The sequence below is a fragment of the Rhincodon typus genome, chromosome 17, assembly GCF_021869965.1.
Source record: "Rhincodon typus isolate 14 chromosome 17, sRhiTyp1.1, whole genome shotgun sequence".
Classification (NCBI taxonomy): domain Eukaryota; kingdom Metazoa; phylum Chordata; class Chondrichthyes; order Orectolobiformes; family Rhincodontidae; genus Rhincodon; species Rhincodon typus.
Window position 1 is genome coordinate 16,142,520 of NC_063348.1, and position 14,243 is coordinate 16,156,762.

The 14,243-nt window shown below is 39.6% G+C and overlaps 1 protein-coding gene across 1 annotated transcript in view; it reads left to right on the forward strand.

Annotated features, from left to right (window-relative positions):
• Window positions 1–14,243, forward strand: part of LOC109910660 (anoctamin-9) — a 145,068-nt gene that overhangs the window by 33,838 nt on the left and 96,987 nt on the right. Inside the window, exons 3-5 of the mRNA XM_048607263.1 lie at window positions 3,616–3,729; window positions 11,656–11,789; window positions 12,574–12,647. Coding sequence (XP_048463220.1) covers window positions 3,616–3,729; window positions 11,656–11,789; window positions 12,574–12,647 — 322 coding nt within the window. The remainder of the gene's footprint in view (window positions 1–3,615; window positions 3,730–11,655; window positions 11,790–12,573; window positions 12,648–14,243) is intronic.

The window sequence follows — 14,243 nt, forward strand, 5'->3', positions numbered from 1 at the left end:
AGGCCCGAAATGTCAGCTTTTCTGCTCCTCTGATGCTGCTTGGCCTGCTGTGCTCATCCAACTCTACACCTTGTTATCTCTTTCTTACATGGATCTGCTTAATCACTTCTTAGATACAGCCACTAACACCTCATTCAGACAAAACAAAAATCAATATCTTGAAATCTAATGGCCATGATCAGGCAGCTGCCTCCTTTGACTGGGCTATTTTAATTTACTTAAAAGCTATTGTCCAAAAATGACTTTAACTTGAAAACTGAACTTAAGATATACCAGTTAAATTTTCACTTGAACCAAATTTACAGCATGACAGTCATTCTTCATCTCACTCCACTGAAATCACTCTCTGAGATTAAGAGAAATTTCTTCACCCTCAAAATGGAATCTGTGGAATTTGTTACCACACAAAGTAGTCAAGGCCAAAACACTGTGTGATTTCAAGAAGGAGTTGAATTTAGGGCTAAAGAAATCAAAGGATATCGGGTAAAAGCAGGAACAGGCTATTAAGTTAGATTTCTGAAGAAGGGGCCCGACCCGAAATGTCAGCTTTCCTGCTCCTCTGATGCTGCCTGGCCTGCTGTGTTCCTCCAGCTCCACACCTTGTTATCTTATTTATTGAGTCAGATGATCAACCATGATCATAATGAATGACAAAGCAGGCTTGAAGGACCAAATAGCCTACTCCTGCTCCTATTTCTATACTCTGACCATGCTCCTTCCATAATCTATATCTCTTATTAAACTCTCAAATGAATTAATGACAAACAGAATACAGCACATAGCACTTTATCTTGTTGTTCGAGGTTAGTGTGATTTACTGAGCTTTGTGATATGAAATCAGAAACAGAATAGGGCCTTAGAAGTGACCTATTAAACACCTTAAACTCAGATTTATGATATGTTGGAGTTCTCCCTACATTGCTTTTGGGGTGAGGCAGGAAATTTTTCTGTTTACATTGTCCTTTTAAGTACTTTAAGGTACCAAACAGGTTAAAGCAAAAAAATTGTTTGTGCATTCCCTCATCAACCTCTCATCATCGCTTACAGCAGAAATTTGAGCTCTTTCTAAACTGTCACATCACGCACTCAAGTTTGAGCAAACTATCCTAGATCTAGTCCTGTGTAATGAGACAGGAATAATTAATGATCTCACAGTTAGGGATCCTCTCAGAAGGAGCGATCGCAGTATGGTCAAATTTAAAATACAGATGGAGCATGAGAAGGTTAAATCCAGTACCTATGTCCTGTGCTTAAACAAAGGAGACTATGAAGGAATGAGGAAGGAGTTAGCTAAGGTAGAATGGGAGCAAAAACTTTATGGTGGGTCAATTGAGGAACAGTGGAGGACTTTCAAATCAATTTTTCACAGTGCTCAGCAGAAGTATATTCCAGTGATAAGGAAGAACTGTAGGAAAAGAGAGATCCAGCCATGGATGTCTAAGGAAATAAAGGAAAGTATCAGATTGAAAAAAAACACATAGAAAAAAGCAAAGAGTAGTGAGAAACTAGAAGACTGGGAAATCTTTAAAGGCCAACAGAAAACCACAAAAAAAGTTATAAAAAAAAGTAAGATAGATTATGAGAGTAAACTAGCTCAGAATATAAAAACAGACAGCAAAAGTTTCTATAAATATGTAAATCGTAAAAGAGTGGCGAAGGTAAACATTGGTCCTTTAGAGGATGAGAAGGCCAATTTAATAACTGGGAATGAGGAAATAGCCGAGACATTAAACAGTTATTTCGTGTTGGTCTTCACAGTGGAAGACACAAATAACATGCCGAAAACTAATGGCAAGATGGTTATAGCAGGTGAGGACCTAGAAACTATCATTATCACTAAGGAGGCAGTGCTGGGCAAGCTAATGGGGCTAAAGGTAGACAAGTCTCCTGGCCCTGATGAAATGCATCCCAGGGTACTAAAAGAGGTGATGGGGGAAATAGCAAATGCACTAGTAATTATTTACCAAAATTCACTGGACTCTGGGGTGGTTCCTGCAGATTGGAAAACAGCCAATGTGACTCCACTGTCTAAAAAGGAAGTAGACAAAAAGCAGGTAACTATAGGCCAGTTAGCTTAACTTCCGTAGTGGGGAAAATGCTTGAATCTATCGTTAAGGAAGAAATAGCAAGACATCTGGATATAAATTGTCCCATTGGGAACTCCCAGCATGGGTTCATGAAGGGTAGGTCATGTTTAACTAATTTGGTGGAATTCTTTGAGGACATTACTTGCATGGTGGACAATGGGGAACCTGTGGATGTGGTGTATCTGGATTTCCAGAAGGCATTTGACAAGGTGCCACACCAAAGGCTGCTACGTAAGATAAAGTTGCACGGTATTGCAGGTAATGTATTGGCATGGATAGAGGATTGGTTGACCAGTAGAAAGCAAAGAGTAGGGGTAAATGGGTGTTTTTCTGGTTGGCAGTCAGTGGCTAGTGGTGTGCCTCGGGGATCAGTGTTGGGACCTAAATTGTTTACAATTTACATAGATGATTTGGAGTTGGGGACTAAGTGTGGTGTGTCAAAATTTGCAGATGACACTAAGGTGAGTGGTAGAGCAAAGTGTGCAGAAGGCACAAAGTCTGCAGAGGGATATAGATAGTCTAAGTGAGTGGGCAAAGGTCTGGCAGATGGAGTACAATGTTGATAAGTGTGAGGTCATCCATTTTGGTAGGAATAACAGCAAAATGGAATATGTTTTAAATGGTAAAAAATTGCAGCACGCTGCTGTGCAGAGGGACTTGGGTGTCCTTGTGCATGAATCGCTGAAGGTGGGATTGCAGGTGCAGCAGGTGATTAAAAAGGCAAATGGAATTTTGTCTGCCATTGCTAGAGGGATGGAGTTTAAAAACAGGGAGGCTATGCTGCAGTTGTATAGGGTCCTGGTAAGGCCACACCTGGAGTACTGTGTGCAGTTTTGGTCTCCTTACTTGAGAAGCGATATACTAGCACTGGACGGGGTGCAGAGGAGATTCACTCGGTTGATTCCAGAATTGAGAGGGTTGGATTATGAGGAGAGACTGAGTAGACTGGGCTTATACTCATTGGAATTCAGAAGAATGAGGGGAGATCTTATGGAAACATATAAGATTATGAAGGGAATAGATAAAGTGGAGGCAGGGAGGTTGTTTCCACTAGCAGGTGAAACTAGGACTAGAGGGCATCGCCTCAAAATAAAGGGAAGCAGATGTAGGACTGAGGTCAGGAGGAACTTCTTCACCCAAAGGGCTGTGAATCTGTGGAATTCCCTGCCCAGTGAAGCGGTTGAAGCTACCTCACTGAATGTTTTTAAGGCAAGGCTAGATAAATTTTTGAACAGTAAAGGAATTAAGGGTTATGGTGAGTGGACGGGTAAGTGGAGCTGAGTCTCAAAAAGATCAGCCATGATCTTATCAAATGGCGGGGCAGGCTCGAGGGGCCAGATGGCCTACTCCTGCTCCTAGTTCTTGTGTTCTTATGTAAGTTAGGAGTAATGAGAAGCAAATTCTAAACCTGCAGTTAAATGTTAAAAGTTAAATGCAATATAAGTTTATTGGGAAATGGAGCTCACTGTATGAAAAGTGTTCATTATGTTCTGACAGTTTCCTAAACTATGATATTCTTATGTTTCAGGATAAAGTTGACTTTGTCTTAGTAGCAGCAAAAGCAGAAAATGGAAGGGACAAAAAGGAAACTAACAGGCAGTGTTATCTGAGAAAAGTGAGAGAAAAAGGCTTCCGAATCATGGTACGTTAAATGAATATGGAATCTGAAGCATAAATACTAAAGTAGAGCAGCCACATGCTTAAATTTAGGAATAACCCCATCAAACTTGTAACCCCTAGTTTGTCAGTCTTAGAAATGTAGGTTCCTTTAAGGATAAAACAGAACAGCTCCAGAATTGATTGAGAGCATGTGATGCTTATTGTATATTGTATTTAAGAGATGAGTTGTTGCCTGAGAGAGATGTGCACTGCAGGGGTAAAGTGCTTTCTTTCCCTCCACACCAACGTCATTTTGATTCAGCTCCTTCCTGCTGTCCCTACCTACCCTTCACCTTCTGGTGGTTCACGTTGCTTGTAATGGGTTTTGCATGTAAATATTCAATTGACCACACGGGTGATCAGAAATTAAAAACAAAAAAAAGTCATGTGATTTGGTGATAGGAAAAAAAAGTTCAGCTGTGTGTGATAGCACTTCCAGATATATAAAAAAATTTTTTGAAAAAAAGGTGTTTTCTCCTTCTTCTGACTCTATTTTTATTTAGCTCCCTCCTCCTCTCCCTCACTTTTGGTGTATTGCAATGCCCTTGCGGGAATTTGCATGTAAATTAACTAATCGAGAAACACTGGTGATTTAGTGGTGGCGGATAATAGATGAAAAGTAACACGGATGATATAATGGTGGGTAAAAATGTTATTCAGCTCTGTGTGAAAATACCTTTGCATATAAAAAGAAACAAGAAGTGGGTTCCTTGTGGCTCTTGTGGCAAAGTGTCCCTACCGCTGGGCCAGGAGGTCCAGTTTGATAGAGGTATGTATTAACATCTCTTAACGGGTTGATTAGAAAATCTCTACAAGATGGACTGTAAGGGCTCTTTTGGCACAAAAGTAGAGCAGACCAGAAAGTCTGGCTTCAAATTCCACCTACTTTGGTGATGTATTGTAATATGTCTGAAAAAATTGATAAAAATATTTACTATTACTCCCCTCCCTCTCTAATAGGGACTTCCTTCATTTGCTCCCTCTCACGAGACTCTCTGTTCCCTAACATTTTTTCAAACATTATTATTTGTATCCTTTGTGAAGACAGAACCAAAATATATACTTAATCAGTCCACATTTGTTCCGTGTTGTTAACTTTGCCTACTTCTGACTTTGAGCAACCAACTTTTGTTTATCGAATCTTTCCCTCTTCACCTAACTATAAAAACATTTACAATCAGTTTGTGTGTTCCCTGCAAATGTGTTCTTGTATTCCATTTTCCCTTTTTTAATCAATCCCTTTGTCCTTGTTTGTTGAAACCTAAACTGCTCCCAGCCTTCAAGTCTGCTGCCATTTGTGTTAGCCAATTCATATGCCTGTTCCTTGGATCTTTACTATCCCTAATTTCCCTTGTTAGCCATGGTCAGGTCAACTTTCTGAAATGATCAGCACCTTAACACAAGGTTGTTACCGGGTGCTTTAAATTGCCTGGTCAGGGCAATCAAACTTTCAGTGACTGTGCTGTCAAGTCCCTTTGGAAACATTAATATTTTGGTGCTATTGATTGCATCTGCCTCTCAGATGTACAGATCATAACCACTCGCCACATGAAAACTTTATCATTATGTTACCATTGCTGCTTTTGTTAGCACTAAATACTGAGTAAGGAGTGTGAAAGTTAAATGAGGATGATGGCTGAGGACTTGAATGTCTAACATTAATGTATGGAACTGGATTAATGTTCCAATGAGCTGTCTGGATGCAAAAACAATAAGGCAACAATAGTTGTGGACTTCAACAATCCACATGTCAACTGGGAATCAGTGTAAATGGGTCTGAGGGCACAACGTTCTTTAAATGCATTTAAGAAAAGTTTTTTCAGCCATCATGCAACACGCTCATGAGAGAGGGTGCAAGTCTAGATTTAGTGTTTGAACATCAAACTGGCCAGCTCGATGAAGAAGCAGGTGATGACTATTTTAAAGGTAGTGATTATAAAGCAGTTAGATTTAGCATCGGTATGGAAAGGGATGAAGATAGAACAGGAGTATCGTTAGGAGAAGGCAAACTTTACAAAGCTGAGAGATGATCTGGCAAAAGTGGACTGGTTACAGCTACTTGAAGGAACTGCACTGGCAAATCAATGGGAGGTATTCAGAAGCAAGATTCTACAGGCACAGTGTAGACATGCTCACAAAGAAAAAGGATTGTACTGCCAAATCCTGGTACCATTCATTGTCCAAGAGAGATGAGACAGACCCTAACCATCTCCCTTGACATGCAATGATGTTGTCATTACTGAAGCTCCCACCAGTAGCAACCTGGGTATTACCATTGACCAGCAAACTAACTGGACTAGCCTACAAATGCTGTGGCTACAAGAGATCAGAGGGTAGGAATCCTGCAGCGAGTAACTCTCCTCCTGACTCCCCATTTCCGTCAACCATCTGCAAGGCACAAATTAAAAGGGGATGGAACACTTCCCACTTGCCTTGGTGAATGCAACTCTAACAACACTCAAGCTTGACACCATCCAAGATAAAGCAGCCTGCTTGATTGGCACATATCCATAAGCATCCACTCCCTCCACCATAGGCTCTCAGCAGCAGCAGTGTGTATTATTTACAAATTGCACAGCAGGAATTCACAAAAGATCCTCAGATCTTTCAAACCCAGAATTACTTCCACATGGAAGGATAAGGGAAGAAGACACATGGGAACACCACAACCTGCAAGTTCCCTTCCAAGCAACTCACCATTCTGACTTGCAAATATATCACTGTTACTTCAGTGTCACTGGGTCTAACTCCTGGAACTAACTGAAACAAATACAGAGAATGCAGGAAAAACTTAGCAGGTTTGCAGAATCTTTGGAAAGAGTAACAGAGTTAACATTTTAAGTCTGGTATGACTCTTCATAAGAATGAGGGGTGAGTTCATTGAAACATAAAGGAGCATGGCTTTGTGAGTGGGAAATTGTGTCTCACTAACTTGCTTGAGTTTTTTGAAGAAGTAACAAAGAGGATTGATGAAGGCAGAATGGTGGACATTGTCTATATAGACTTCAGTAAGGCGTTCGACAAGATTCTGCATGGTAGACTGGTTAACAAGGTTGGATCACATGAAATACAGGGAGAACTAGATACTTGGATGCAAAATTGGCTGGAAGGTAGGAGACAGAGGGTGGTGGTGGAGGGTTGCTTTTCGGACTGGAGGCCTGTGACCAGTGGTGTGCTGCAAGGACTGGTGCTAGGTCCACTGCTTTTCATCATTTATATAAGTGATTTAGATGTGAATATAAGAGGTATGGTTAGTAAATTTGCAGATGACACCAAATTGGTGGTGTAGTGGATAGCGAAGAAGGTTACCTCGGAGAACAACGGGACTTTGATCAGATGGGGCAATGGACTAAAGAGTGGCAGATGGAGTTTAATCTAGGCAAATGTGAGGTGTTACATTTTGTTAGGGCAAATCAGGGCAGGACTTATACACTTAATGGTAGGGTGCTGGAAAGTGTAGTCGAACAAACAGACCTTGGAGTGTAGGTTCACAGTTCCTTGAAAGTGGAGTCACAGATTGTCAGGATAGTGAAGAAGGCTAGAGACAAAAAAACCTGCAGATGCTGAAATCCAAGGCAGACAAACAGAAGGCTGGAAGAACACAGCAAGCCAGGCAGCATCTAGCGGAAAGGAGCAGTCAATGTTTCGGGTATTACCCTTCTTCAGGACTGGATGTGGGATTGGGGGCGGCTGCAGATAAAGAGGGAGAGAGTAGCAGAATGGTGGTGATAGGTGGATGCTGGTAGTAGCTATGTCCTTGTTGGTTGATGGGCGGGATGAAAGAGTTTGGTATGCTTGCCTTTATTGGTCAGTGTATTGAGTATAGGAGTTGGAAGGTCATGTTGCGGCTGTACAGGACATTGGTTAGGCCACTTTTGGTGTTCTGTGCGCAATTCTGGTCTCCCTGCTATAGGAAAGATGTTTTTAAACTTGAAAGGTTTCAGAAAAGATTTATAAGGATGTTGCCAGGATAGGAGGGTTTGAGCCATAGGGAGAGGCTGAATAGGCTGGGACTACTTCCCTGGACCGTTGGAGGCTGAGGGGTGACGTTAAAGAGGTTTATAAAATCATGAGGGGCACAGATAGGATGAATGGTCAAGGTTTTTTCCCCAGGGTAGGGAAGTCCAACACTAGAGGGCATATGATTAAATTGAGAGGAGAAAGATGTGAAAGGGACCTAAGGGGCAACTGTTTCATGCAGAGGGTGATGGAAGCATTTAAAAGGCATCTGGATGGGTATATGAACAGGAAGGGATTAGAGGGATATGGACCAAATGCTGGCAAATGGGGCTCGATTAATTTACGATATCTAGTCTGCATGGAAGAGTTGGACGAGGGGTCTATTTCAATGCTGTACATCTCTATGACTCTATGACTGTATGATTCTTAAGGGTTTTGACAAGGTAAATGCTGAGAGGATGTTTTATGTCATTGAATAGCTAGGACCGGAGGGCATAGTCTCAGGATAAAAGGGTACCAATTTAAGACTGAAAAGAGGAGGAAATTCTTCTCGGAGGATTGAGGATCTTTGGAACTCCTTGCCTCAGAGAGATGTGAGGATAGAGTCCTTGGGTATATAAAGGTTGAGTTAGATTCTTGATTTGTAGGGGAATCAGGGTTTGCAGGGAGAGGGCAGTAAAGTGGACATGAGAAATGTTGGATTTGCCATGATCCTATTGAATGACACAGCAGACTCAAGCGCTCAAAGGCCTACTCCTGTTCCTGTTTCTTATGGTCTTAGAATTCTTCCTGGAGAGTTCAGATCTCTGTCTCTAAATCTCCATCTCATAACGTTGTGGGTGTACTTGCACCAGATGGATTGCAGTGGTTCAGGAAGGTATCTCATCACTACTTACTCAAGGAACTAGATGCTGGCCCAGCTAGTAATGCCCACAATCAAGGAATTAAAAAAATTCAGAATTATACGGGGTAAGATAAAGCAGAAAAATAGAGCCTCTGACAATCTCAAAAAATAGTTTCGGAAGATTAGAGGATTATGGAAAACACATAGAGTCATAGTCAGACAGTCATACAGCATGGAAACAGACTCTTCAGTCCAGCCAGTCCATACTAACCATGTTCCCAAACTAGTCTAGTTCCACCTGCCTGCACTTGGCCCATAGCCCTCCAAATCTTTCCCATTCATGAATTTATTCAAATATATTTTAAACATTGTAACCATACCTGTATCTATCACTTTCTCTGGCAGTTCATTCCACACATGAACCACTCTGAGTAAAAAGGTTGCCCCTCTTGTCCTTTTTAAATCTTTCTCTTCTCGCCTTATAAGTATGCCCCCTGGTTTTGAACTCTCCCACCCTAGGGAAAAGATCCATGTCTTTCTCCTTATCTATGCCCATCATGATTTTATAGACCTTAATAAGGTCACCCCTCACCTCCTATGCTCCAGTGAAAAAAGTCTTAGCCTTTCCAGTGTATTTTTATAATTGGCTGGAAATATTAAGGCAACTCCAAATATTTTTTTTCAGTAAATGAAGATCAAGAGGATGATTAAGGAAATGGTTTGGCTTATCAGAAATATAAATGGTAAATTCTATGTCGATGTCTACATAATTTGTAATGACCTAAATGAATATATTTTATCTGTGTTCACAAAGGGGAGAGATGATATTGACATTCTAGTTAAAGAGGACCATTGTAAAATGAAATGAAATTAATCTTAAAAAAAAGCATAATAAAAGGGAAGTATTGGAGTTACTGACCACCAGGGCTAGATGATTTGCGTCCTAGGCTGCTATAGGAAGCCAGGACAGAAATAATAGATGCTCTGAGAATCATTTTCCAATCCTGAGCAATTAGAGGATTGGAAGTCAGCAAACGTTGTACTATTATTTCAAAAGTATGCAGTGGATAAGTCAAATAATTATAGGCTAGCCAGTCTGATCTTGGCAGTGGGCAAATGACTGGAATCAATACTGAGAGATAGGATTAACTGTTGCTTAGAAAGGCATGGATTAATCAGGGATAATCAGCATGGTTTTGTTATGGGAACGTTGTGTTTTACTGATTCAATTGATTTTTTTTTGAGCAAGTATCAAGGAGGATTGTGGGTAGTGCAGTGGATGTTGTCTATGCAGATTTTAGTAAGGCATTTAATAAGATCCCACATTACAAACTGTAAGAAAAATAAAAGCTCTTAGGATACAAGGGAATTTAGCGAATTGGCTCCATGACAGTACACAAATAGTAATAGTTGATAGATTTTTTTGCAAATGGAAAGCAGTTTCCAATGGCATTCCATAGGGCTTGGTTTTGGATCCTTTGCTGTTTGTGGCATACATTAATAATTTAGGTTAGAATGTGGAACGTATGTTTGCTAAATTTGCAGATAACACAAAATTGACCCCAGTAGTTGGTAGGGAAGAGTGTGGTCGTCTATGACTCTATAACTGCAGGAAGAGATCAATGGTTTGGTTGAGTGGATGAAAATGTGGCAAATGCAATTCAATCCAGAGAAGTATGAGGTTACACATTTGGGAGGGCAAACAAAGCAAAGCAATACACAATAAACAGGAGGGTTTCAAAGGGGTTAGGGGAAGTGAGGGACCTTGAAGTGCATAACCACAGGTCCCTGAAGGTAGTAGGACGGATAGATGAAGTGGTAAAGAAAACATTTGGAATGCTCTACTTCATTTGGTGAGGTATTGGACACAAAAGCATGGATGTAATGCTGGAATTATAAAGCCACTGGTATGCTCTAGTTGCAGTTTTACGTACAGTTCTGGTCACCACATCACAGGAGACCATAAGTACTCCAGACTGAGATTTACAAGAGTGTTGCCAAGGCTTGAAAATTACAGTCATGTGGAAAGAATTGATAGGTTAGGGTTGTTTTTTTTTTGAACAGAGGAGGCTGAGGAGAGATTTAACTGAGATTCCTAATAGACAGGTTAATTACCAGGAGCACAGCTTTAAGGTGATTGGTAGAAGAATTAGAGGAGATGTGAGGAAAAACCTTTTCACCCAGAGAGTAGTGAGTATCTAAAACTCACTGCCTATTTGGGGGGTTGAGGTGAAAACACTTAACTCATTCAAAAGAAACCTGAATCTGCGCCTGGATCTGCGATCTAACCTACAAGACTATGGACTAGCTGCTGGTAAGTGGAATTATGAAGGGTGGCTAGTTTATTTAACTGTTGCAGCAGGCTGGGCTCAAATGGCCCCTTTCTGTGCTGTAACTTCTCTATGGTTCTATGAATAGAGGCTAACTGTTTAACCTGCCTGCCTTAGTCCTCGCACAGAGTTTGCATGGGAGGCAGCAGCACCACCCTGCTAGGAGAATGAGGTCAAATTGCAATGTCAGAAATTGCTTGCCCTTTGATTCAGACTACAAAGAGGGAAACTAGGGCCAAAGTATCCAGATAACTCTATCATTTTCTAATGCCCAGAAATTTCTGTAGCTCGGATTTCAGTTCAACAAGCTGAGATGTAGCTGTCTGGGCTTTCGGTGCTCTTCACAAACTCCCACATGCTGCTGTTATAATACACCACTTACCCTGCTGTGCCTATGAACTGATTAATTAATTAATTATTTGGTTAGTTACTCATTTATTAAAGTGTTAGCAAATTACAGATTTCTAGCTTAGAGATTGGTAGAAAACTACTTGTCCACTATCAGAGATGAAACAAAAAGAACAAAAGCAGCACGCCTCATCCAGAATCAATGAGCTTCCATTTGCACAAACTTTCCAACTTTATCGCTCTGTTTATAAACTAAGGTACATGATAATGTTCAATGGAAAATAACACCAGGGTGCAAGTGAGAGTGAGGTTTCAGGAAGCAAAATTTACTGCTTAAGTAATTTGTGCAGTCTTTGATTAAAAGACTGATATCTGAAATGTAACAGAGCCAAGTTGAAAAACGCAAAGTTGTTTTCTTCCACGTCAGAAAAAAGAAGACGACCACAATTTGTATTTTGGAATTCAAGCCCGCGAAGAAATCTTTGACAAATACATACAACATCTAAAACTTTCGGAAAGAAAATATGACCATGAATTGAATGAAATTTCAAAAGCAACAAGGTACTGATGTTAAGTAAGATGGTACGTTATTTAAATGCCCAATCCCTCAGATAGAATTGAGTAAGTTCTGGGACTCTTTTGCAGTATGAAGTTCAACAGAGTGCTCTGGGATGACAGTACATACTTAAACTAACAATGATAACCACCCTGTCTGCCTATTTGACCAGTGAACAGATCAATAAAGAACATCTACTAATTCACCTTCCATATGGTGAATATAGATTTTACCTTTGGTAAACTTCACTGTCTTTTAATATCCAATCTGTAACGCATTTTAAATTTGGTACAGGATCTCAAAACATTTACTCATTCCATACAAAAGGGGTTTTTAACTGTAATTAAATCCTTTTATAACTAATTCCATCATTGAAAAACAGTTGTTGCTGCAATGTCTCTTCTCCTGAGCTTTATATGTACTTATGTTTATCACTTGGGATTATTTCCATTCCTCATTCATGTGTTGAGTATGGAATGGATAGAGGAATTGGGAGACCCAGCCATAATGTATGGGCTGAATGTTTGCGTAACAAACAAACAAAACCATCAGATGGTGATGAGGGGTAAATATTTGAGCAGTGTGTATTGACATGAAATTTGTCTAATGATAGTCTAGTGACTAGAAAGTGAATAATTAATAAAATAATGAAACAGCTCAGTAGATGAGTGGCAGTTAATCTATTGTAGTCTTCTACTAAAAATGTTGAGCTTTATCTGCTTTGTTAAAATACAGAAACTGACCAAGCCTGCTACCAAACCTAATATGTTAACTTTCTGTTTATTACAGAATTCGAATTATAAATTTCATTCTTTGGAAGATAGGATATTCAACGAACGATGGAAATGATAACAGTCTGAATGGTAAACAAGATACCAATAAGTATACATGATACCAATTGTTCATTTGAAAGTACAATAAATACCTTCTATTTTAATACTAAAATTAACCATAATTTTCAGATTATTATCCTGATCCATAATTATTTAAGCGTGACCATTACATTGGTGCCTTTGTTTAGGTTCATACCTCTAGAATTCTGTGCTTAGGAAATGTTGGTGTTTTGCTTAACTTACAAACAAATGACTCTAATTGTCCTATCTGCTCTGGTCTTGTGTGGTGTCTTAGAAGACATTTAAAGTGTACTGTTACTGACGGAAATGTGGCTAGTCTTAGAAACGTGGGTGAGGAGTATGTCCACTGGTTCGCCTTATTGAGTCCAGTAGAAACATTCTCCAAAAAACTCCATCAGATTTGGTAATTGTGATTGGTTCTTTCCAATCAGACAATTATTTTCTAAATATTCAGTAATTACATGCCTTATATTGGATTCTGTTCTTATTTTCTCTCTGCATCGTTTTCAACTTTCCAATCTTCAGACACCACTGAAAAATTAATAGAATTTTGAATAGTGATCACCAATGCATCCATTATTGTTTTAAACGTCTCTTTTAACACTCTAAGGTGAAGGCCATTGAGGTCCTAAGTAACTGTCAACACTCATCCAATTATTTTCATCAGTGCAACTATTTTACTAATACAAATTTATTTCAATTCCACACTCTTTCTCAATCCGTGCATGATAATTATTTCAAGAGGATTCTTTGTGTCTTCCTCCATGAGGACAGACACTAAGTACTTAGCTTCTCTGTCATTTCTCTATTTCTTATCATAAATTCTTGTTTCTGCCTGTGATACCCACATTTGTCCTTGCTAATCTTATCCTTTTTAGATATCTCTAGAATCTTTTCCAATCCCTTTTTATGTTTCTTGTTATTTTGGAAGGGGTTCTCATCTGTTTTTTTATCTTTTTTTTTGGTACTCCTTTACTTAATTCTAAAATTCTCCCAATCCTCAGGCTTACAATATTTTTTGTCAATTTCATAAGCCTCTTGCTTTGATTTAAAACGACCTCTAACTTTTCTCGTTAGCCATGGCTCTTTCACTTTTCCTGTCGGATATTGCCGCCTTAAAGGAATATGTTTTTTTGAAAAATCAAGCACTAATTCTTAAAATACTAGCCATCGCCTATCTACTGTCAAACCTTTCAGTGTATTTTTTTTTATTACCCTAGTTTCAGACTGAACTATAGGCAGTCTCTGGTTTGCGACTATGTTCTGTTCTTAAGTCCATTCACAAGTTGATTTGTACGCAAGTTGGAACATAATACAGAACAATATAAAATAGCCATTCCTCAAGAATGAGGGGACATTCACATGTGGGATCTTTAAAACTAATATTAAATACACCCCTGTATGGGATAGTGTTCTTAAGTCCTAGGTTCTTAGAAACAGAAAGAACTACGGATGCTGTAAATCAGGAGCAAAAACAAAGTTGCTGGAAAAGCTAAGCAGGTCTGGCAGCATCTGTGAAGGAAAAAATAGAGTTAACGCTTCAGGTCTGGTGACCCTTCCTCAGAAGGTCACCAGACCCAAAACGTTAACTCTATTTTTTCCTTC